Source organism: Hippichthys cyanospilos, chromosome 7, assembly GCF_059441005.1.
Source record: "Hippichthys cyanospilos isolate Australia breed blue-spotted pipefish chromosome 7, RoL_Hcya_1.0, whole genome shotgun sequence".
Lineage (NCBI taxonomy): Eukaryota > Metazoa > Chordata > Actinopteri > Syngnathiformes > Syngnathidae > Hippichthys > Hippichthys cyanospilos.
The window spans coordinates 9,696,380-9,720,307 of NC_142375.1; the positions used below are offsets into that span (position 1 = coordinate 9,696,380).

Here is a 23,928-nt window from a genome sequence, read left to right on the forward strand (position 1 = left end):
GTTTCTGCACAAATGTGCACGTTTATTCAGCTTTACATGAAGACATGACTTTGAAACTTTTTGAATGCTGTTTTAGCCACACGTTGTACTGTATAGGTTGCACAAACTGTGTGGGGTTGCACAAACTGTGTGGTCGGATGAGGTGATGTGTGAGATGCGGGCAAAAGGGCTACGAGAAGGACTTGGAGAAGAGGCAGTGAGAGAAAGTAGGAGGAGTTTTTCTGGGTGGGGGACTGTCATCCCATTGAGGGGAGTAGCTTTGGTGTTTTGATTGAAATCCAGCAGATGTGGGACAGAGCAGAGGGGAGTGTGAGCGAGAGAAAGAGAAATATTTCCACCCACCTAACAAGGAGACATACTCATAAACAGGCAGGCAGACGAGGTGAGAGTCAGAAGGAAACAAGCTCTCAGGGCAGCAGCAGTTCAAAACTTTGCAAATTTTTCATTGAGAGCTGATGTTCTATTTAAAGGAAGGACAAGTCACACAAACGCACTCCAACACTCACTCACCAATAAACACTGAGCCATTCAGACACATTAGCAAAGACAAGCTGAACTAGAAATCTTGGCATCCAAAAGAGAGGAGAGGTCCATCAAGGACACACAGTGAATTCTTTATCCTGACCCGGACACACCGGCGCTGAAGGTGTGCTGCCCAGTGTGAGGAGCGCGACTGTCCCAGTCCATCAGAGAGGAAGCAGCACACGAGACGATGGATGCCTTCTGCCGACTCAGTGGTCTGGACCCTCTGTGGGTGAGTCTCAACAGACCTTTGTATTTTCCCGCTCTCTGCTACTCTGCAACTTTGTGACATCTCATCTTCAATGTTGGGCATGAAAAAGGGATTGAAAATAAAACATCAACTATATGAGGCTGATGATTTTCTGCCTTCAAATAACCAAATATGTTGTCAGTCCATGTGGGAATTTGACGGACTGTTTTCCAACCATTAGAGTGGCAGGAGAATAGCACCACATGTTGCAGCCTGCAGGAATGTAAAGTTAAGAAGTCGAATTTTCTATGCATTAAGAGATCACCGTGTTTCCTATCTTAGCTTAAAACAATGTCTGCCCTTCTGTTGGAATGTTCACAGTCAGAACTTGCCTCATTACACTCCCCATTCATCACACCTCCTCTATGTTCTGGATCTCATTACAGCACTTTAGTTTTTTTTTTCTCCTGCAAGCATTTAAACACCTACACGTGGTTGGGGACATGAGCGTAAAGTATAAATGTTAAACGTGAACCTGTCATGGTTTTAGCTCTTCAGCAAAAAAGTACGTTTTACATTGTTTCTACGTTTGCATTTCCCTTCGTTGCTGCAAGTATCATCACTTTTTAGCTCTGGTAGCCATGAACCTACACATACCATTGAAACTACGTCATTTCTGGCTTTTTGGCCCTGAGGTAGTGACGGGAACAGAAAAATGTAATGAAATGCACATACGGTATATAATACACAAACACAATAGGATCATTTCCACCCTAAACTGACACATTTGCACCGCAACTTTATGGACACAGCCTATTAAATCCATATGGTGTAAGGAGGGTTTAGCAGTTTTGTTTTCACATCAGTGTGTTTGTCATATAAAGCAGACACCCTGTGGCATCCAAGCTGATGGTTTGCTGAAACCACTTCAGTCAAGGGTGAGAAACTGGATAAGACGTGAAATGTGCAAGAAAATGTTTGGAGTGCGTCTCATGAAAGCGCTCTGTTCATCCCTTTGCCATTGACCACAGGAGTCGGAAGAGTCTGTGAAAGTTGCCGCCCACTCACTGGCTCTCAAGTGTAACACTGTTTAAATGAACCTAAATGCACTTACAGAGTCAACAGATGCACAGTGAATGCAAATCCTTTCATTACATAACACTGACCTTTGACTTTTTTTTTTTTTTGAAAGGGGGAGTTTTGCTATTTAAAAAAAAATTGCAGGAATACTTATGTGACTCTGTGGCAAGATAGACAAATATACAGCTGCAATTCAAAGTGGAACAGGTAGCTGCTAGTCAGACCGTGATTCACACTTTTTTGGCTCCAGAGGCAATGAACAGTGGCAATTTAGGGTAAACAGGGATTAATCACTTCATGCTGGAACATTCACCCTTTGATGTTTTTTACACACTCTTTGAACAATAAAAACATTTTGACAAATGTTTTCTCAATTACACATTCAGGAGTTTATCTTTGTCTCTCAGAATTTTAATGATAAAATTCATGTCTGGAAAGGTTTGGTGTGGAAGAACTTGCACAAAATCATGACTAGTGCCATCAGACACCCTTTGATGGCCATCATACACCTTTTTGATGAAATAGAAGAAGGATTGTGAGACAGGCCAGCATTTGTGATCTTTGAACTCGTAAATGTGATTGTGGATAAATGGACAAAAGAGTTCTAGTCTTACCTGGGGAGTGTACTTTTCCGAAGGCACAATTAGGGGACAATCTCTACGGATTCCTTTTTGTAAACAGGTTTGTCATAGATCTTGTATAAGTATGTGTCAATTTAATCGGTTTTAGGAGTTTGGCAGACCATGTTGCGCCTTGCTGGCTGCTCCAGCAGACAAAGTGTGGTTTCTATTGTGCACCCTAACATCCATCCAATTTCTAAAGCCACTTATCCTCACAAGGATCACAGGCTTGCTGGTGTCTATCCCAGCTTTAGGCAGTAGGCATGGGACACCCTGAACTGGTTGCCAGCCAATTACAGGGAACACTGTGACGAAGAAGCATTCACACACACATTAACACCTAAGGACAATTTAGTGTGTCCAATAAACCTGTCATGCATGATTTTGGAGTGTGGGAGGAAGCAGCAGTGCCCGGAAAGAACCCACGCGGGCTCAGGGAAAACAAGCAAACTGAAATTAAACAAGGGTCGCTTAACTGATAGGTGGACGTGCTAGCCATTCTTCCATCGAGCCACCTGCACCCTAAGATACCTTACAATATTTTGACAGAAAGTAACTGCACGTTAGACCCGCTAAAAGTTGCGACTCAAGTGGTGAAGCACGAATTTGGTGGATTTGACTGCTGAATGTGTGACAAATTTTATTGTATTTTATTCAGGCGTATGACAACAGCATGCTTTGAGCACTCTGAATTAGAAGAGAGAGACTGATTAACAGCCGGGCCAATTATGTGTGCTGATATTCAGCATATTGGTGCATATCGGCATTGGCCTTTTTTTTATTAATCATTCTTCTGATAAACTCAAGTCATTATGCCAAATGCATCCTTGCACTTTTCTGACTGTGGAGTCTCGTGGCTGCATTGTGCTGCCCTAAGAAGCATCTAATTGGTTAGCGGTGCAAGAGTCACAGCCGATCAGAGTGAAAGCCTTATTTGCATTTCCTTGTCTTGAATGCCCACAAGCCTTTCAACCTACGCTGGTGAACAATAGGGGCTGGGTATAGGTAAGTTCTTTTCCCTCCCATGTTGTCTGCTTTAACGGGCAACTGCAGTGGACAGCGGGAGCCAACTCTCATTGTGTATCATATGTAAGTCATATGTAGCAGCCAATCACATTACAGCTGCTTCCTTCTTTGCCAGCTTCAGTATCACTAGAAGTTTGCTACTGCGGGCAACTAACCCGAGTAACATGGCTAACTTATTATCACGTGCAGCCTAAAGCGTGTGCTCGATGTTGAGGTGGGTCTAGCAAATCTAGCAAGCTGGAAGGTGGCTCAAGAAGGCCGACCAATCAAACGTTCCCCCTGACCAAACAACAAATATCGTAAAAAGTTTTGAGCTTTTGAAAAATAGTAGACGAGCATTGTCTGTAAGTCATGAGCTAGCAGCGAGCAAGAGTAAGACAGAGAGGGAGAGAAAGCGAGAGAAAAGGGTGCGAGATAGAGACAAGGCGAGGGCATTTGGGTCTGCGTGTGCGCGTGTGAGGGTGCGTGGAGCGACGTGTGTGTGTCACAGCCACAGCAGAAGCTGCAGAAACTGACACCGGTCCATTGCAATAATATTTGTTTAGCCATTTGTTTTAAGCACTACCCTGACACAACTATGAGTGTGTGCTCGTCACACACGGGCACACAATCGGGGGTTGAAGACACTCTTCAAGTCCTCACTTCACAGTTGCAAACAGTACATCATGCGCAAGTGGAAGTCTTACGGTTTCTTATGAACATACTTTACAAATACCGATCCTCTGCATGAACTACATGGACGGCCTCTCCTCCACAAATTTTCTAGGGAATGAGGGGAGCCACTTTTTGCCACTATGGTTACTTTCACAATGGCACAAATGCTCTTATCTACTCGCGCATATCTACAAAAAAAAAAATGAAAAAAAAATTCACCCTGCGCATATATCTGTGTTTTGCACTGGACTTGCGCTGACAGCAAAATAGGGTCCATAGACTGTTGAAGTAGGCACAAAAATAGCATCCTATATGTTTTTCACTTCCCTTGGAACGTGTAAGTAGCCCAATCCACATTTGTTGAACTAGTGCACCTTCAGGGGTTTAATGACAGAGCTGTGCATGGTTGCTTGTTATATAACGACGTTGTGGCTTCAAGCCACTCGCCCTTGTTGAGCAATGCCAATCTGTGGATAGGAGAAATTTTTAAACCACTTCCTTTGGCATCTTGTTAGCAGAGCCAGACACCCTGCAAGCTATTGAGGTGATGAACAATAAAAAACAGACGACGACAACAACAAGTCATTTAGTATGTTATTTTGTTATGAAAGACTTTGGTTCTGCCAATGTTATGTAATCTATAAAGAAACGTTCCGACAAACAGTTTGTTGTTCTTTGTGAGTAAACTTGGTTTCTGATAAAATCTTCTATCTCTTTATCTTTTTTTGCCCTACTTAAAAAAGAGACAGTGACAAGGTCAGAGAAAATTTGAGGCTGACTCAGCTTTTCACACTGTCCAGCCTAGACTCACTCGCAATTTTGTTGCTTGTTTGTGGTTTCACTCTGTCCTGCAAGGATTGCTAAAATGTATAGTCTGCATTCTCTGGATTTGGGCCTAGTCGTCCCACTTTCTCAGATGATTGATATCGCATAGTGTGATGTTTGCGCTTCATTGATTATTTTAAAGCCTAATATTCTTGAGGGGGAAAAAAACTCTTTTTTTTTTTTTTGTATCTCTTGCAGGACTGGAACCGTACATGGTATACAGCCAATCCAGACTTGACCCAGTGTTTTCAGAACACAGTCCTCGTGTGGGTCCCTTGTGTCTATCTGTGGTTCCTAACCCCTCTCTACTGTCTTCACCTTTACTGCCATGACCATGGACGCATTCAGGTGTCCTCTCTTTGTATTGCCAAAACGGTAAGTATTACTTTGAATAACATGGAACGTCAGTTACTTGTGAAGATGATTTACTTGACTTTCCCTTTAAATAAACGATTGAACCTGATTTCAATGTATCATTTAGGTGCTCGGGTTTCTCTTGGCCTCCTTTGGCTTTGTTGAGTTTTTCTACATCTTACTGGAGAGGAGTGAGGAGATTGAGCAGCACATGATCTTCCTTCTCAGCCCCATCATACGCAGCATGACTGTGGTAAAAACAATGTTTTTTTTTTTCTTCTTTTATCTCTTATCGAGAGTTGATATACATACATGAATGTAAATGTGTCCAAATATAGCAAAAATTAATGATTTAATTCCCATTGATACTCCCTTTTCCAGACAAACAGTACATGGGAGATTTTTGGGGGGGTTGAATTCTAAGCTTGGTTTTATCCAGTTTCTGTGCCGATACTACATACTGAAAACCCGAACCTTTGAAACAGGTCTTTTTTTTTTTTTAATAACCCCACAATATTGATTCTGCGTAAAATAACTATTTGCAAAAAAGGAGGTGTTGTGCACAAACACAAATACAACCCAGCCCTAATAACCATGCCAGGTCAGTTGTATTGCATTGGTGTTTATGGCCCTACTCCTAGCAGAGAGTAGATGTTCAACACCCAGACTGTGACCAAAGGTGTTTCATTATCTATTTATGTGAAAGGCCTCCAGAAATCCTGTGATACAAAAGGCGGTTTCAGAAATGACCTGGTGTACAGGTTAGTGTGTACGTGGATAGTTTTTTTTTCCCTAAAGTGACATTGCCAAATTCTGACCTGGCACACATATTACAGCATTTTTACAAGTCTATGTGAACGTGAATCGTTGAACAGTCTTGTCATCTTGATGTGAAACTCTTTTATTCTTAAAGTTTCTACTTTTTCTAAATACTGTATTGGATATTATAGATACATTATCTATGTCTACCCCTACTACTAAAGCATTTGCATCAATGTGTTGACACCTTAATTTCTAATGATTCCGTAAGTCAAAGCAGGTCTCTGTTGAGTGCGAGTTAAAAACTATTGATTCTACCTCAAACCACGAGTAAGGCATTCCTCCTGTGTTGCCGAGGGTAGCAAGGAATTTCTGGGAAAGTGGCTTACACGTTAATGTGCAAACATGAAAGAATATAGAGTGAATCATTCACTGGCAAGACACTGAGGTGAAAAGTAAAATAACTAAGGCTAGATTTATAGTGTTACAGTCAATGTAAATATCGCATTACCCTGCAAACATGCCTGTATTTGAGTCCAGAGATGGGAAATCCAGGTCCATAAAGTAAAACCCTGCCACAGTTTGGCTTTGACAGGGTTTTTATGCTCGGGACCTGATTTTCTCATCTCTGTATTTGATGTTCAATGATCAGGGTGAAGACTAGACTTACATTTACATCGATTACAGTTTCAAGAGGGAAAACTGGACATCATAAGGCATAGTTAGCTGGATGTGTGGTAGGTCTGTGTTACATTGTAATAACGGCAAGGATGCAGCCTTCAGTCTTGAGCGCATGGCTGGAATGAACAGGGTAACAATTGCAAAAAAAAAAAAATGCACAAAGCTTTAGGGGTGTATGGTGCAGTTTCTTGATGAGACATAGACTGATGGTTCAGACAATGCACTGAAAAGACAGATGCACATCAAGATTGCTTGTGTCTAGCTTTAGTTACAAAGCTCCCACTCTCTGCAGGTCTTTTTTGGTTTCTAGCTTCCTAACCTAGACTGCTTTTCCCACTTGTGGCCTTTGCAGACTCCCGAATAAACAGATGTATGGGTTTGGATAAAAATGCACTAAGACAGCTTTAGTATTAATGGTTATTTATTTTGGGGTGGGGGGGGACCATTTATCACATCAGGGAAAGAGCAAAAACATGGGAAGGTGAACTATAATCTAGATGGTGATTGTTAGGGAGGAGTGACTATACTGTTTGGATTAGATATCAGTGCACAGGAACAGGGTTGAACTTATTTTAATGGCCCAGACCCAGCCACTTTAGTTTCCAATTTTTCAATGAAAATACAGTATATAGATTTACCCTTACTACTGTATCAAACTAAAATAGCTTACTATGCTCTCTAATGATATTCATACTTTTTATGACCAAAAATCAAAATTGCACTTCAATGTGATTACACACAGTAAACATTAACATTAGTTATATAATTCCCTATGGTTTCCCTTCTAGTGCTGTATTAAATCTAGGGGTGTCAGACCAAGAGATTAATTCTGATCAATTAATTATATTCATAATGAAAGCATTATTTTTTAATGATGTTATTCATTAGTTTTAATTTCTAACTATACTTTCCCCATAATGATTAGATATGTTTCTATGCATCAGGATTCTTATGTTCCAGTTTTTGTGGTTTTAAACGCAAAGATCAATCATATCCTGAGGTAGACACTGATTGGCTGTCATTGTGTTTGGCATAAACTGATATGCTCCTGTCGTGGGCGCGAATGCAACTGCATGTCGGTCCAATGAATGGTAAATTTCCAATGATACCATTGATGAATGGAGAATGTATGCATTTTCTTTGCAACAAAGAACATGCTTACCACAGAAGCGACTGAGGTTTAGCCTGCTTCATAAATGCAAAGCACCCAGTTGCACCTGCAGGATGCTAATGTATGCTAATGTAATGAACCATAGCAAACTAAACACCCTTGGAGAACACCCCATGTTTGAGCAAGTCTGTTACCGACTGGATGGACAATGATTTGATTTAATGTTATTTTCTAACTACTTGGTAACGGCCAAATAAAAACAACAAATCTCCTTGTGATGTAACTAAAGGTTGCAGCCAACATTTGGGGCTAGTCTCAAATACAGCAGAAGGAAAATTACAAATGCATCTGTCAAAGTCTGTTAAAGGAAATACATGACTAAAGCCTTGACTATGTTGTTGTAGAGCAATAGCTTGTTCTACAAAAAAAAAAAAAAAAATTTTTTTAAATTGTTGGGGGATTCTCTCCTAAATTTTAGGTGAGATTAAAAACAAATGAATTAAACTAATATATTGCAAATCTTAAATAATTCTTTTTTTTAAATTTCTTGATGGCACTAATTAAATCATTGCTATGTTTACTATCAACGTATCGTGACTTGGTGACACCCCTAATAACAAAGGTAGGGCATTCAGTGCTATATTCAATATAATCTCTACAAGCACCAAAACGTGGAATAGACAAGGTCTTTTACTGGTCAGTAGCTTCTGCAAAAGACTGATGTTTGATGCTGCTTGTCTTTTTTCAAGCTCATTGTGGCTCTCGGAATTTTTAGTCTTCAGATGCTATTGCAGCTTTTGTGTCAAACTGCTTTGTCATACATTTGGCACTTGGCATTACTTTACCGAGTGGAGTCAGATACTGTAACAGCACACCACACTTGGCTTTCTTCACAGTGGTGTTGGCTGTGTGAGGGATGAGATGAGTTGAGAGGTTATACTCTGATCTCAGTGATAGATTTAGTTCCACCCACTTACTCATACTGTAAATGCAAACAGGCTTGATTTTACAGTAGCATGGAATATCATAAAAAGGACCCTCATTTTCCTCCCTACAAGTGCAATTTTCAGTCACAGTACAATTAGTAATGGGGAGTAATGCAATTTAAAACTCATCATCTGAGGGCAGAAATGACCAGAAACCAGAGACACTGGAATATTACTTATTATTTAGTGCATTTATTTGTCCATGACCGAGTCACTTTAAAGATCTAACCTTCACACTCAGCTTGCTGGATTTCGAGTCCAGATTACAAAAATTATACTGCGGAATCACTCATCACTCAACATGCATTGCCGTTGCATGAGCATTATTTGTAATGGAAGGCACCGTAATTCTTTTGCACTCGGAAATAGACAGTTAGAAATTCCACATATTTTGCAGTGATTTTCACACTTTCAAGCACTGTCAAGGAGCTGACCATCTCACACTCTTGCCCAAAATGGCAAACAAGTGAAAAGGTCCATTTGAAAATGAGTCTTTATGTATTTCTGAGCACAGTGAAAAATTTTCTCCCTGTTAAATTGGTCAGGGGCAGCTGAAATTCAGCTTTTGGCAGATCCTGCATTGATTCCCATCTCTTTTTAAGTGCCAATGGCCATGGTTTGCTTTCCTGCACGATGCACAAAAAATACACCAAGTGCTGCAAAATATAAGGGGGATTTCCCATCATGGAACATAATCGGTACATATTTATTTGTTGTTATCTCTCAGGTTAAGCTTTTAAGGAGGCATTTGTTCAACAATATGTTAATTATTGTTGTTGTACTTCGCAAATGGTATAGAGAACATGCACATATAATAGACCAATTGAGACTCACAGAATAACTTGTACCTCGAATGACCTGTATTTATACTATGCATAATACAATGCAATATGACACCGCTGCTCTCTATCGTAAAATCTAACAGTGCACCGCTTCTTTAAAAGTCAGTCTCAAAACAATTCCAATTGTTGCAATTCCCTGAACTGATTTAGAAATGTGAGCATCTTCCAGTCAAGTATTTTTGTCTTCAAGCAGATGGAGTGTGTTAAAATATTTGACTAAAAGATTCTCGATCCTTACTTAGTAAACAATATCATATGGTAGTAGAAATCACATCATTTCTCACAGAAAAGAGAAAGCATGTTATCCTTCCAGTGAGATACATTCACAAACACATAAACAAGTGTATAGCAGAAACGAGTAGTCAAAAAAACAAAGGATTAATGTTTGACCACCGAAAGAGAAGCCAGTGATGTTGTTTACATCAGTGAAAACTCCCCATATCAAGTTGTTGATGGGAAAATCCTATTACCACTACTCTTTAATTGGCTGTACTGTGGCTCATCCCAGACTAACCAATGTGGTGCTCTTTTAGAAACCTAAATTTACTTTTCCCCACTTGGTGAGCTGGCCCAATAGTGTGACGTCTCACTTGGCCTACCACTCGGATTGCATAGTGGCTCAACACCAACTCATGACTCAGCTGAGGACAATTGTCTCAGCACTGGCTCTTATTTTGTAGAAAACAACATGCGCTTGCTTAAAATTATGCTTTGTTTTCTCCCACTGTAGTGGATCATACTGCCTATTCTTTGGTCTCGTTAAAGCATTTCATATGATAAAATCACACTTTTTCATTTACCAAAATCAAGCAATGTTTGGAAAATTTACCAACTAGTATTTACTAATCAAATATTTTTTTAATAAAATGTTCCATCACTCAAACACTTAAAGAAGAAATGAGATGTATCACTAGCCCCAGTGTTAATTTTATGATCAAAACAATGCTTTAAAAAAAGGAATTGTAAGTGCCAGTTTTTAGAATAGCACATTTTAGTGACCGGTTCGAGAATGAACGGCACTTTGAAGAGCCAAACTCCCATCACCATGTAGCAGTGGTAGTCACCATTGCTCACTTCCCCCTTTTGTGATAGCCACACTGCACACAGAACCATACTCTCTTTTTAGGGGCATTGTGACCATTCTACATGTTATTTTTAAAATATGCCACGGGCTGCTAAAAAACAGCAGACGAGCCAGGCCATAGTTTGGACACAGCTTTTCTACAGTATAATACCCATAAAATTAAATGTGAGTTTCTGTTTACTTCTACTAGAAGAAATCAGAAAAGGATCCCAAGCCTCAGAATGAGTTTGGCACTATTTTCGCTAGTTCTGGCAGGACACCCCCCCCCCCCCCCCCCCATAAATGCATAAATCATTTTGCTCTCTCTGTTTCTGTTCAGATCCTGGCTTTATGTATCATCCAGTTGGAAAGAATACGAGGTTGTCGTTCTTCTGTATTCCTCTTCCTCTTCTGGGTCTTGGCTGTTGTTTGTTCCCTGGTGCCTCTCCGAGCAAAAATCCAGCTGGCCATTGAAGAGGTATGTTATTATTGTTATTTAGCCCAACTGATAATTGATTAGTTTGTTTTTTATCAGGTTAGATTTGTAAATGTTGGTCAGGTTTGTCCCCAGTGAGCCTGTAGTGTCAAATACGATACAGTGATATCTATCTCATGTGCGCTGCTGCCTATAGTCTAGACACCAATTTCCAGGAACACAGCTTGAGCTATAGGCTATGTCAGCAATGTGTTATTTCATCGTCCATTTTAAACCAAAAAAATGAACTTTAACCAAGTGTAGGAGGATGACGCTGTCAATTCTGGTCAAGTCTGCGTTCGTCTAAATTTTTCTTTTCTTCCTGTGCCTGCTGTGAGACACTGCAATCATTGTTGAATGGAGCTAAGTTTATATATATACAGTATGTGTGCAAAGCCTTCGTCTGTTTCATTTGCATTTCTAAAAAAAAAAGAAAACACGCAAATAAATACACATCCATATTTTTTTAGCACTCTCAGCATGACATTCCCACACTGCTTGGGGATTTGTAATGATTGGTTTGGGATAAATGCTGGTGGGCCATGGCAGTGCAGGGTCAGACCAGAAGAACGTCAATGTTGGACTGATTGGCTCTTTCACTGTAATCGCAAAGCCAGACGTAAATTCGTACATTCACACTTACAGTCTTCACACTTTCGACACTTTAATTTGAAAGTAATAGAATATATTTCTTTTTGGTTTTGAATTTCAGCCTGGTTCGTTTTCACCTTATAATCAAGAGTTACACGTGAATGCGATCATATGGTATCAGCTTTCATTTCTTCATATACTTATTTACCTTTTGCTTCCTATTTATTGTTTACATTTGTCCAGGCTTTATTTATCCATCTCATTCGCAATGCGACCTTGCAGTAGCTGCCAATTATAACTGCCAAAGACAATTCTAACAAATATGATTAATTTGGCAATGGCAGCTCATAACCATGATGGTTAACACATCGGCGGTTTGGGGTTCCTGGCCTTTCTGTGTGAAATCTGCATGTGATCCCCGCACTTGCAATTGTTTTCTCTGCGCCTTCCTCGGACAGTCTAAAAACATGCATCCTAATTTAATTACTCTGAGTTCTACACAAGTGTTGATGTGAACCTTGGCCCTTGAGGTGAACCTCCCCTGAGGTTAGCTAAGATGTGGTATATAAATGGGTGAATCTTAGATTAATTAGATTAAATTTGATCCATCCAATTTTAATCTTTTCCTTTATTTTCACTCAATTCATAGAAGCTTCAGCAATAACTATAGCCTGAACAAAGAATGATGAGAGGGTTTTCCCAGGCCGAGTTTGCTATGTCTTGGATTAACTGGTACAGGTGAGTTTACTGGTTGGTGTTCTAAAGAAGAGCTGTACAAAAGATAAAACAAGAAAAAAATAATTTTAATTACCATCAAACAAAGTTTCATCCGTCCACTAAGAGTTTATTGTTATTTTAAGTTGTTCAAACCAAAATTCCTAATCTGTTCTGACCTACAAGCTATATTCAATCAATGTTATTGCTGTTCAAAAGAAGCCTATTTGCATTTTATCTTGTCAATCCATTTTCTACTGACCCTGACCAGGAATTTTTGCATACTTTGGCCAAGATGTGGGGTATAGCCTGACCTTATGCACTGAAAAAAACATCTTGTTACAAATTACTAACATGACATCAACTTTTGTAATTTTCTGCTCTTTTCCTCAAAAATCTTCAAATGATGTATGTTAGTTTCAGTTTGACATCTTACGTCAAAACAACTAACGTAACATGTACGTTAAGAATTCAGTAAACCCAATTGAACTAAAGTCATTTTTCAGTTTAAGGAAATTCACATTCATTTTGACACCTACCGACTGTTCAATGTAATTATTCAACCTACCAGGTTTGTTTTTGGAACGTGGTTGGAAGACAGAATACCAGAAGAAAATGCATATAAGCACAAGTAGAAGGTGTTGTCAGATCTAGTACATTTATATTGTAAAATACATTTCTAAGTAGAATACAGGTGTTTTTGTTATTGCCACTGTGAGCTAAACCTTTTTTTAAAATTCATTGATTTCTAACTAACAAATATTATCACGTGTACTGTGCCTGGCATATTTTCCTGACACATATGTTTGTAAAAAAAAAAAAAAAGTGTCTGTCTGACTTGTCTGGCAGTGTTGAAGGCAAGGTTTGCATTTGTGTACCCTTGGCCATTCCTCCTTGACCTACATTTTTCTCACCACACTTCTGACCAGTTTGACCCTGTTATTCTATATATGGAAAGATCCATTTCTGTCACATAGTATCTCTTTTCTGGGCACACCACAGAGAAAATTCAGAGTTCGGATGAAATTGTTTGTGTTTAGTGTTTAGCATAGTTCTGGATTGCATACATACCCATACTGTTGAACAAAAAACTGGCTGTGGTGCTAACCCTATAGTAAAATGTGCCAAAATAAACAGCTTCTGTATGACAAGCATATGGCAAGGCAACGTACCACCATTAATATAGCACATTTCATGCACAAAGCAATGCAATGTGTGCTTTGCACACAAGCCAAAAGCTCAGTACCTAAAAGCATTTGCAACAGAACAGTAAAATGCATTCACCACAAAGGGAGAACAAAAGGAGCTTATTAAAATACCATAGCATAACGTTTACAAAAGCTTCTATAGTACAGGCAGGTATGAGCAGTTTTTATCACCGCTGAAAACTTGATTTAAAATCACCTGGCAGTTAATAAACCCACAATTTCCCCACATATAAAAGGTTTCTGCAGATATTTGTATAAAATCATGAAAGACGTTTTGTTTTCAAAGCAACTGTGTCCTGAAACTTGACTTGATTGCATGTGTTTCGGGTGATTTCTAAACCTTATCCTATGTCATATAGTGTGTATATATGGGCCGAGTACAAAATAAAAACAGTAAAAATACTTTCCGTGAAGATGGTTGAGATGACATGATGTTGTGTGATTTGTTGAGCAAGTTTGGTGGCGATTAAGCAATCAAAGCAACATATTAATATGACTGAAACCATGGTTATATAATGCAAGTTTTGCTGTGACATTTCCAACCACAAAACCAATAATTCTCTTTGTGGCTTTGGAGAGAAAAATCAAATTTACAAAACGTGCCTGTACTAGATTACACCAAATAAGCTCACTGACTCATCTGTTGCCATCATGGTCTCTACAGTAAATCTTGACGTTTATTTCGTCCACAGGGGATTGACTCTGATCTTGTGAGATACTTGGCTTTTTTCTCCTACTTCGCCATTCAACTTGTCCAACTCTTCTTATGCTGCTTTGCTGACCTGCCTCCAGAGGGAAAAAAAGTCTTCGAAAAGGTGGGTAGAGCAAAATGTATCCCAGTTTTATCAAAATACTGCAATGTTGTCCAACCTGAGACTCTTGCGGTGTTTACAGGACGTGTTGCCTTTTGGAGGCAATGATGTGATTCACCTCTTAACCCTCTCACCTCACTGCTTTAGCTTCCTGTGAGAAGAGTGTGAACAAGCATGTGTGTGTTTTTCCTTGTCCTCGAGTTCTCCATACCACTAAAGTGTATTTCAATGTCCAATCGACCCAGAAACGGCAGGCACACATGGTTTGCACAGATTTGTCATTGAGCACAGCTCCCGTGTCATCATTCTCACAAGCTATTTGTTTGTGATTGTTTCCCTTAGGAGTGTCAGATTAACAAACTAATTTTCAACAGTTAATTACAGTCGTAGTTAAAGTGTTTTTTTTAAATCACATTAATCAAATTTTTATTCTTTTGCATTATGTTTCCTGTATTCTGATTAGATCTATTTTCATGCAACCGGCTTCTCTGAAGACTGATTGATAGAATCAGTACTAAAGCCAGAATTGGTATTGTATCCATACCAAATATTTAGGCGGTTATCCCTCTGGGTGGTATACCGGCATTTCGTGTCGACTATTTATTTATCTTACTTTTTTAGGTGTCTCATGGGTCCTTCACACTATCCTAGTGCATGCAAATGGGACACACATGCCAGCCTGCCATACTAAAGCTACAAGCATTTGTATTTTCATTCATGTTTTATACTATTTAGTTGCACAGTTTATTGTTGTTTTTTTTCATTTATTTTTTATTTCAGTTTCAGGTTTACCTGAGTGTAGTGTGCATGTATTTCTCCATGCACCGATGGACCTACAAACACTCAGTGCTAGTTGAAAGTTGCTGCCAGCACTTGGGACTAGTCTCAAAAAGCAGATGATAAATGTTGACAACTTCATTTATTAAAGTGAATATCTGTTTCAGAAAATAAATAACTGTAGCAACGTTTTGGTGTAGTATGTCAATCTTTTTGCCATCAGTAATACAATGTATCAAAAGGCAAAAAAAGAGGGTTGAGGGATTAAGTTATATTAGATCAATTATTTTCCGTTCTTAATGAATTAGTCTCAAATTTTATTAATCCCTTGAGACCACGAGTTTCAAATTCAAAGAGCCATTAATTGAACCTCTATAGCATTGTAGTTTGCAACGGTGTAGCGTCACGCTGAAAGCTGTTCCTGATATTGTGGCCCCCAAATCACCTCCACCAAGTCACTGAAAGTGAGACCCTCATCAATCAAACAGAGTTGTGATGTAATATTTCCCTGGTGATAAACCATAAAACCAGCTGGAAAAGTCCCTTGCAAATGTTTGGCTGCTGGTGCGGTGCAGAAGCCACAGACGGGCGTCGTGGACACACCCAATGGTCTTTCCTTGGTCTTCTTCCTCCACTTCCTTCTCCTGGTCTGGTTAGACTTACTCACAGTGAGAGAGGAAGTGTTTATATGTAGGTACAAAGAGAGCAAATAGCCTAGTGTGGGGGTGGCAGGATGGGGAGAAACATATGGTTGAGTAGGCAAACTTTTGTATGTGTTTGTCTGTGTGTGCGCGCACATATGTATAGAACGGTTACGAGATGACACATTTCCGCTGCCGTCTGCTACTTTTAACCTCAAACATAATTTTTATGCTCTGCTAACACTGAGCTCTTTTTAAAGGATGCTAACTTGTCTGAGATAAAGGCCTCTTGTCTGAAATGCAATTTATTTTCATTTCAGACTTATGAAATTATACTATTATCCTCAATGTAGATGTCAAATAGCTTCACACCATAGTATTTTCTGTTTAAAAAAAAAAAAAAGTCACAGTTGTTTTTATTTCTGTTGCAGAATCCTTGCCCTGTGAAAGACGCTTCTTTTTTGTCCAAGATTCTCTTCTGGTGGTTTACTGGGTAAGTTCATCAAAACCTCTTTTCTGTGCCCACAAATGACTCAGCGCAACAACATTGGTACTTGTTTACGTGCGTGTGTTCTGTTGATGATTATATGTGTGAATCATCTCCACACTTGCTCCTCAGACTTGTTGTGAAGGGATATCGCACCCCCCTGGCAGCTGAGGATCTATGGACGCTGAGAGAAGAAGACACATCACATAAGATTATCTCTGTGCTGCAAGAGGATTGGACAGAGGAATGTGCCAAGATTCAAAAGTGAGATCATCTTATACAATTACAATATCCCACGTTGAATTCATTAGAAAGATATAAAAACACATTCATATTGGATGAAGACACTTCAACTCACACGTACAAACGTTGCCCTGTTTTGTAATACTTCAAGTCCAATCAATGAGTAGATAATAAATTCATAACCCTAATGACAGTCGAATGTACTTTTCCTGACTTCAGAAGGCTGAGCAAAGATTACATCAGTACACGTAGCACAAGATGAAATTCACAGATGCTGAGTTCACATATAACAGTTCATACAATTTCTGCTGATTGTGCCTGTACCCAGTCCATATCGATAGACAGTACTGTAATCATCAATGTCCTCATATCAACTGGGATGTAATATATATATATATATATATATATATATATATATATATATATATATATATATATATATATATATATATATATATATATATATATATATACACACACAGTATAATATAATACTAGGCCCCTGCAACAGTTAGCATGTGTGTAACGCTTATGTTTTACAGGCAAGAGAAGGCCTTGACATCAGGTGCGGCGCTAGGGAGCAGGTTGCCAGACCAAGCCCAGCTCCTCAGGAAGCTTCACAAAGAACAGAGCTCTGGCTTTTTTCTGCTCAAAACATTGGCTCGCAACTTTGGTCCATACTTCCTTACTGGTACAATGTGTATCATATTCCATGATGCCTTCATGTTCGCCATTCCCCAGGTTTTGAGGTAAGATAAAATGGAGCAGCTTATCTAAAATGAAAACTTTTGAATGTACAGTACCATATGGTCCAAAGGGCAGTATTATGACACCTTGCATTACACATACATATACAAATGAATTTCCACAAAGTTTTAGAGTGTGTCTGGCTTTTTTCTTTCCTTTTGGTCACGAAATTGCAAGATGGGCTGTGGGCATGGAGTACAGTTGGGCCAGAATACCATTTGAGGTGAAACTGGGTCTGCCAAAATCCACGACAGGTTGGACCTGCGCCCTCATGCTTTTTAAGCTTCGGGCAGTCTGTTACCAAAATGTCAGCTGCACTGGGGAAGCGTACAGATGTGCAATGCGATCTACTGAATTTCCAAACACTCAAAACTAGACTTGTGCATACAAGAACTATAAGATGCACTGGTATTTAGACTGTGCGCCTGTCAACCAAATTAGTCCTTAGAGTGACCCAAAAATAAAAAAATCTGATTAGTACAGCATCTGTACTGACTGATCCTCATGGCTAAAGTATTGATCTAGTTATTGGATATGAAGAAGTGGGATTGAGCAATTCCTAGTTGTGACACGCGGTCAGACATAAATAAGCCAGTTTTGGTTAAAAAAAAAAAAAAAAAAGAAAAATGTTTTTGTGTATCTTACAGTTATGTAAGTCATTATATTTAGAAATGAGAACTGTCGAGTTTGTGTTGCTGAGACACATTTTCAGAGCTTGCGTCCCACAAACCCACTGACACTGAATTCAATGTACTGTGTAAATCAGCTGCCAAAAACTTCAAACCTCAGCTTGGACAGAGCCTAAAACTTCAAACCTCAAGTTGGGCGGAGCCTACCTGTACATAAATAAACATGTTTTTTTTTTTTTAATCCCCGATACCAATATGACTGTCGCGTTGTCGGCATTTGTGTCAAAGACAGTTAAACAAAACTAATCTAGCAACAATGAAAGCAAGTCAAGGCCCACTCTTAGCGTACCGTCCCAGTGGTCAGACTGGAATGTTGTTTTTGAGGCAGAAACAGTAAATTATTTGAAGTGTTAATTAGGGTCATGGATTTGTAAGCAAGAGGTAGACGAAACCGCAGCCGTGGCCTCAGTAAGGCACACAGCATAGGCCTCTGAATGGCACAGACGCAGACAGACCACAACACGACAGTTGCTGACATGATGTGAGGGCAGGCTGGCTACAGTCTGAACAAATAAAACTGCTTTATTTGAATTGAATTTGCGTGGCTATCTCGAGTCTGAATTAGAATGGTGTTGAAAGAGAATTTGTATGTGTTTCTTCTTGGTTTGTGTAAGTGTTGCGTTTGCAAATGTGCAAACTTTCCTTTGGAGTGATCCGGGTTTACGCTTCTTTTCAGTCTTCTCCTGGGCTTCATGAGGGATGAAGATGCGCCATTGTGGAAAGGCTACTTCTACGCCACTCTCATGTTCTTGCTGTCTTGCCTCCAATCCCTCTTCAACCATCAGTACATGTACACTTGCTTCACGGTGGGAATGAGGGTTAAAACTGCTGTTATGGGCCTGGTTTACAGGAAGGTGAGCCTTTTACATCTGTATTGGAAGCTACTGTATTACACCAGAGTAAAATGTTTAAAGGGCACGCAATGTCTCTTTGTTATCAATCTAGTCTTTGGTGATAAATAGTGCTGCCAGGAGGACCTGCACTGTTGGAGAGATTGTAAATCTGGTTTCAGCAGATACTCAGAAGCTCATGGACTTTGTGGTCTACTTCAACGCTGTCTGGCTGGCCCCTATAGAAATTGCCCTATGTCTCTTCTTCCTGTGGCAAGTATGGGAATGTGCAATGTTACGCGTCTCTGAATTGTCCAATTGAAACTTGTACTACTCTAACGGCTGTTTGTCTTCCTTTTGGTAGCACCTCGGACCGTCAGCTTTGGCGGGAATTGCCACCGTCATTCTTATTTTCCCACTGAATGGACTGATAGCAAAGAAACGAAGCAAGCTGCAGGTACAAATAAAAACAACAATGCTTTCCAAGCAGCTCTTGTGTTGCATGTTTAGGTTCAGATTGTCGCAGCTGGTTTAAATAGTAGCTGAGGAGCCATGTGGGTTTGGGGCCTGGATGGTACTCTTTGTCTTGTCTTTTCGCCAAGCCTTCGTAGAGTGACTCAAACAATGACTGGAAAGGGAAGGCGTACACAACTTTGAATTTCTCTGAAACAACATCTGGTTTTATGTATTTGAAGTCTAATTTAATCGAACTCTGTATTAAATTGTGACCGCGTTTCTGGTCTTCGATTTCAGAGTCGTCATGAGTTGTTGTAGTATTCAAACGTTTTATTATATTCAGATGCCTGCCCACAAACACTGTTTGCGCTTTTCTGCAGGACTGAAAATTAAAAGCGATCATTTTGTTGTTAACAGGAGATTCAAATGAAGTTCATGGATGGCCGCATCAAACTAATGAATGAGATCTTGAATGGGATCAAGATTCTGAAGTTCTATGCTTGGGAGAAGGCCTTCCTGGAGCAAGTGTTGGGTTATCGGGAAAAAGAGCTGAATGCCCTCAAAAAATCCCAGATCCTTTATTCCATCTCTATTGCATCGTTCAATTCTTCTTCTTTCATGGTAAGAACGCAGGACTAAAGGCTAGCACGTTTTTGTTTTGTTTTACCGAAGCAAAACACAGAACAACTTTGTTATACATACATACATGCATACATTTGAACCAGTTGCTGTATGAGGAAACAGTTGAAGTGCTTTGAGTACCATAAAGATAGAAAAGCATTATGAAAGTGAAACCCATTTTAAATTTAGAATACCTGAGTATGATGCAGTGTAAAATCACAGCTGCAAAGTACAACTACAATACATTAGCTCTTAGCTAGTTTTTTTTATTTTTTGCACATACCTACAAATGTACAGTATATGCAGTATTTATGCAGATTTAGGACACTGTATATTACTTCCTGTATCGTTGATGGACTTGTTGATTCGTTGTTTGCTTTGCTCCTAATGATGAATCAGAAATAAGTACATCACCAAAATTGCATGCTGTCATCCTCTAGATTGCTTTTGCAATGTTTGGAGTCTACGTAATGCTCGATGATAAAAACATCCTGGATGCGCAGAAGGTTTTTGTCTCAATGGCGCTCATCAACATTCTGAAGACTCCGCTTAGTCAGCTTCCATTTGCAATAAGCACATCCATGCAGGTAAGCATACCTTCAAAATAGCCTGAATATTGTTTGATTGTATGCTCCCATACCAATTACTCATTGCATAGACAATCATTAATAAACTAATGCCCAGTAAGCAATTAATATAACACTATGCTTTTTACTGTGGTTATATCTTCATGTGCCTAGTCAACCTAGTCGATAAATCCATGAAATCCAGGATACATTTTGGATGATGTAGCTGCATAAAAGTAAGATTTTTTACAACTAAAGGAGGGCAAAACAGAAATTTTGTTGGTGGTCTCAAAGACTCCGAGGCATCTGCTTTTGTCTTCGTTGACCTCCTGTGCTATAAAATCCATTGAGCATTTAAGAAACCTAGGAGTGATCTTAATTTCAAAAGAATATTTCCCCTACTTCTCAAGACTGTGTTTTGCCAATTAACTTCAGTTTTTAAGTCTCTCATTGGCTCCTGATTGGCTTCTGATTTTCAGATTTAATTTGTCGTTTTTAAATGATTAAGGGTGTTGTCCCGCTTTATGTTTCTGACTTGCTCATTAACTATGCACCAGACACCTTGTATCCACATGTAAATCTCTCCTCAGTTCTCAGTATACATTCAAAATCAACTGAAGGTGCTTTCTTTATTATCGTTCAACACTGTGGAACTCTTTGCGTCTTCTATGTTCATCGCCAACAATAATTTCCCTTCAGTGTAATCTTTCAATAGATCTCTTATCACTAGATTTTAATTAGTTTGGTTGATTGTTTTTTGTTGTAATGTGCAAGAAAATGTATCACCACCTTGCTATTTAATCCTCAGTGGACCGATTTTATGATTGCATTAAATTTGCTTCACAAATGAAATGAACATGAGCAGCCACGCTGTAGTTTGCATTGATGTCATGCAGCAAAACCCACATACTCAGAACTGCGTGTAATATCATAAATGTTTCATGTAGCTAAATAAGGTCACCAAAATATGGCACAAAAAAATCCTGGCAAACGGCTTGAATTATAGCACTTCTGACAGTGCCATTCACCATCTTGATACAGCTCTATTAGACCTCATTGTTTTGAAAAAGATCATAATGTTGTGGCCGGCCAGTGTATAGTCAGAGGATAAACTACTTTCTCCGTTCCAGGCTGTGGTTTCACTAAAACGTCTGGGAAAATATCTGTGCTCAGAGGAACTCAAAGACGATAATGTCTTAAAGGCTCCACTGAGTTCTGGTAAGCAACCCACCTTTGCTTCAATGATTCCACTGGATGAATAAGGTGCTATTTCGCCTATAAAGACTGTCATAATAAATGTAGGCTTACCACAAGATTCGGTTGTTTGTGTTTGTGGAGCTCAACAGTTTGACAAAAAATGATGTGAACTGTCACTTCCTGAGCCTCCAGGATGACGGACAGACAAAGTAATGACAGGATGCTCCCATTTAGTGGTTGCACATAAATCAGCGCAAGAATTCTAAGTGTTGATTTATGGCTGGAGGAATTAGGCAAACATGCTCCATTTTTCTGTCTCACATCTGTCAACACTTGCTCAGACAGTCTGTAATTCGTATGATGAAGTAAATCTATGTGTAAGTACAGCCTGACAGCGTTCGGATGAAACCCTTGAAGGGGCTTTTTTTGAAAAGTGTTATTTGTTACTTGAGATTAAAGATCATGATATGTAGGCAGCATTTTATGGCTTATTGTCTTTTCTGCTGATTAGATGGGGAAGATGTGCTAATTGAAAATGGAACTTTCAGCTGGTCTGCCGAGGGCCCGCCGTGTCTCAAAAAGTAGGACCTAAAAACAAAAGCCATTTAACAGGACTAAATCCTTAAGAGAATCAGGAGTGACAAACAGAACCTTTGTTGTTGACGTTTACAGAATCTCCATCCATGTGCCACGGGGCTCCCTTGTTGCTGTGGTTGGACATGTGGGCAGTGGAAAGTCGTCTTTGTTGTCTGCCATGCTTGGAGAAACTGAGAAGCGAAGCGGCCATGTCACTGTGAAGGTATGACAATGTTTTGGCAAAAAGCTTTGGCTCAGAATATTAGCGTCTTTGTTGTTATCCTTAGCCTTGGCTGCAGTTGCACCTGGGTGCTTTGCATGTATGTGGTAGGCTAAACGTGAGCTGCTTCTGCGGTAAGCAAGCTCATTCATATCTATATCTATACAAATCTATATCGCTCAATCTCTATCAAATGTGCCGAAATTAAATTAACACGATTAAAAAATATGGTACTTTAATTATGCAATTAATTGAACACAATGAATCTGTAAGTCTCTCATATCTCATAAACATATAATCACCTTAAGCCTTATCTCTGATATGTGTATTTGCAGGGTTCAACAGCATATGTGCCCCAGCAGGCTTGGATACAAAATGCCACTGTCCAAGACAATATCATTTTTGGCCGTGAAAAACTGAAGAAGTGGTACCACCGTGTTTTGGAGGCCTGCGCCCTGCTGCCTGACCTTGACATCCTACCTGCTGGAGATGCAACAGAAATTGGAGAGAAAGTAAATAGCGTTTATTATATTGACTTAAAAAGTTAAGCGGCATTGCCTCACAAGCTTCCCTTACAGGGGCTCAACCTCTCAGGTGGACAAAAACAGAGAGTCAGCTTGGCCAGAGCTGTCTATCGGAAGGCCGATCTATACCTGCTGGATGACCCGCTGTCTGCTGTTGACGCGCATGTCGGTCAGCACATTTTCGACAAAGTCATCGGACCCAAAGGAGTGCTCAGAGACAAGGTGGGGTGCGACTGATTTCCCACGAAGGACTTGCGGTTTCACGACACCTCAACCACTAACAAGAGTGTAGCCTGCATTGTTGTTCTAACAAAACAAAACAAAAAAAACACAGCTTTGGCAGCATTTCTCATCTTGAGACAGCCACAACCTAGCGCTGGATTGTGTAGTCATCCAATTTCTCTCATTTGTATGGCTCTGCAGACTCGTATCCTGGTGACCCATGGGACGAGCTTCCTGCCGCAAGCTGACCTCATCCTTGTCCTTGTAAATGGAGAAATCACAGAGAGCGGCTCTTACCAGGAACTCCTCAGCCGCCGCGGCGCCTTTGCAGATTTCATCCACACTTTTGCCAACACGGACCGAAAAGAAAGCTCCATACAAAGAGGTGGGGAGTCTAGCCATGTTTACATTTCTTCTGCTATATAGCTGTAAAACATCCAGAATATGCACTATATGACTTTTACCACATGCATTTGGACCAGAATGTCTCTTTGTCTGTTTTGAATATTACGGTTACCAAATTTAAGTACATGAGGGAGTTCAGATACTCTATCAGCTCTTGGTATGATGAAGTGCAGTTAGACAACACTGTAAAAACTACACCACAATATTGTTGTCT

The 23,928-nt window shown here is 39.7% G+C and overlaps 1 protein-coding gene across 1 annotated transcript in view; it reads left to right on the top strand.

Moving 5' to 3' along the window:
• Nucleotides 1-712: 712 nt before the first annotated feature.
• The window catches only part of abcc6a (ATP binding cassette subfamily C member 6a), a 31,148-nt gene continuing 7,932 nt past the window's right edge, over nt 713-23,928 (top strand). Inside the window, exons 1-19 of the mRNA XM_088419173.1 lie at nt 713-754; nt 5,116-5,292; nt 5,399-5,524; nt 11,054-11,191; nt 14,394-14,516; nt 16,363-16,424; nt 16,551-16,682; nt 17,204-17,410; nt 18,774-18,951; nt 19,043-19,204; nt 19,292-19,384; nt 19,801-20,004; nt 20,445-20,591; nt 21,701-21,788; nt 22,279-22,348; nt 22,440-22,566; nt 22,899-23,075; nt 23,142-23,309; nt 23,511-23,694. Coding sequence (XP_088275299.1) covers nt 713-754; nt 5,116-5,292; nt 5,399-5,524; nt 11,054-11,191; nt 14,394-14,516; nt 16,363-16,424; nt 16,551-16,682; nt 17,204-17,410; nt 18,774-18,951; nt 19,043-19,204; nt 19,292-19,384; nt 19,801-20,004; nt 20,445-20,591; nt 21,701-21,788; nt 22,279-22,348; nt 22,440-22,566; nt 22,899-23,075; nt 23,142-23,309; nt 23,511-23,694 — 2,605 coding nt within the window. The remainder of the gene's footprint in view (nt 755-5,115; nt 5,293-5,398; nt 5,525-11,053; nt 11,192-14,393; nt 14,517-16,362; nt 16,425-16,550; nt 16,683-17,203; nt 17,411-18,773; nt 18,952-19,042; nt 19,205-19,291; nt 19,385-19,800; nt 20,005-20,444; nt 20,592-21,700; nt 21,789-22,278; nt 22,349-22,439; nt 22,567-22,898; nt 23,076-23,141; nt 23,310-23,510; nt 23,695-23,928) is intronic.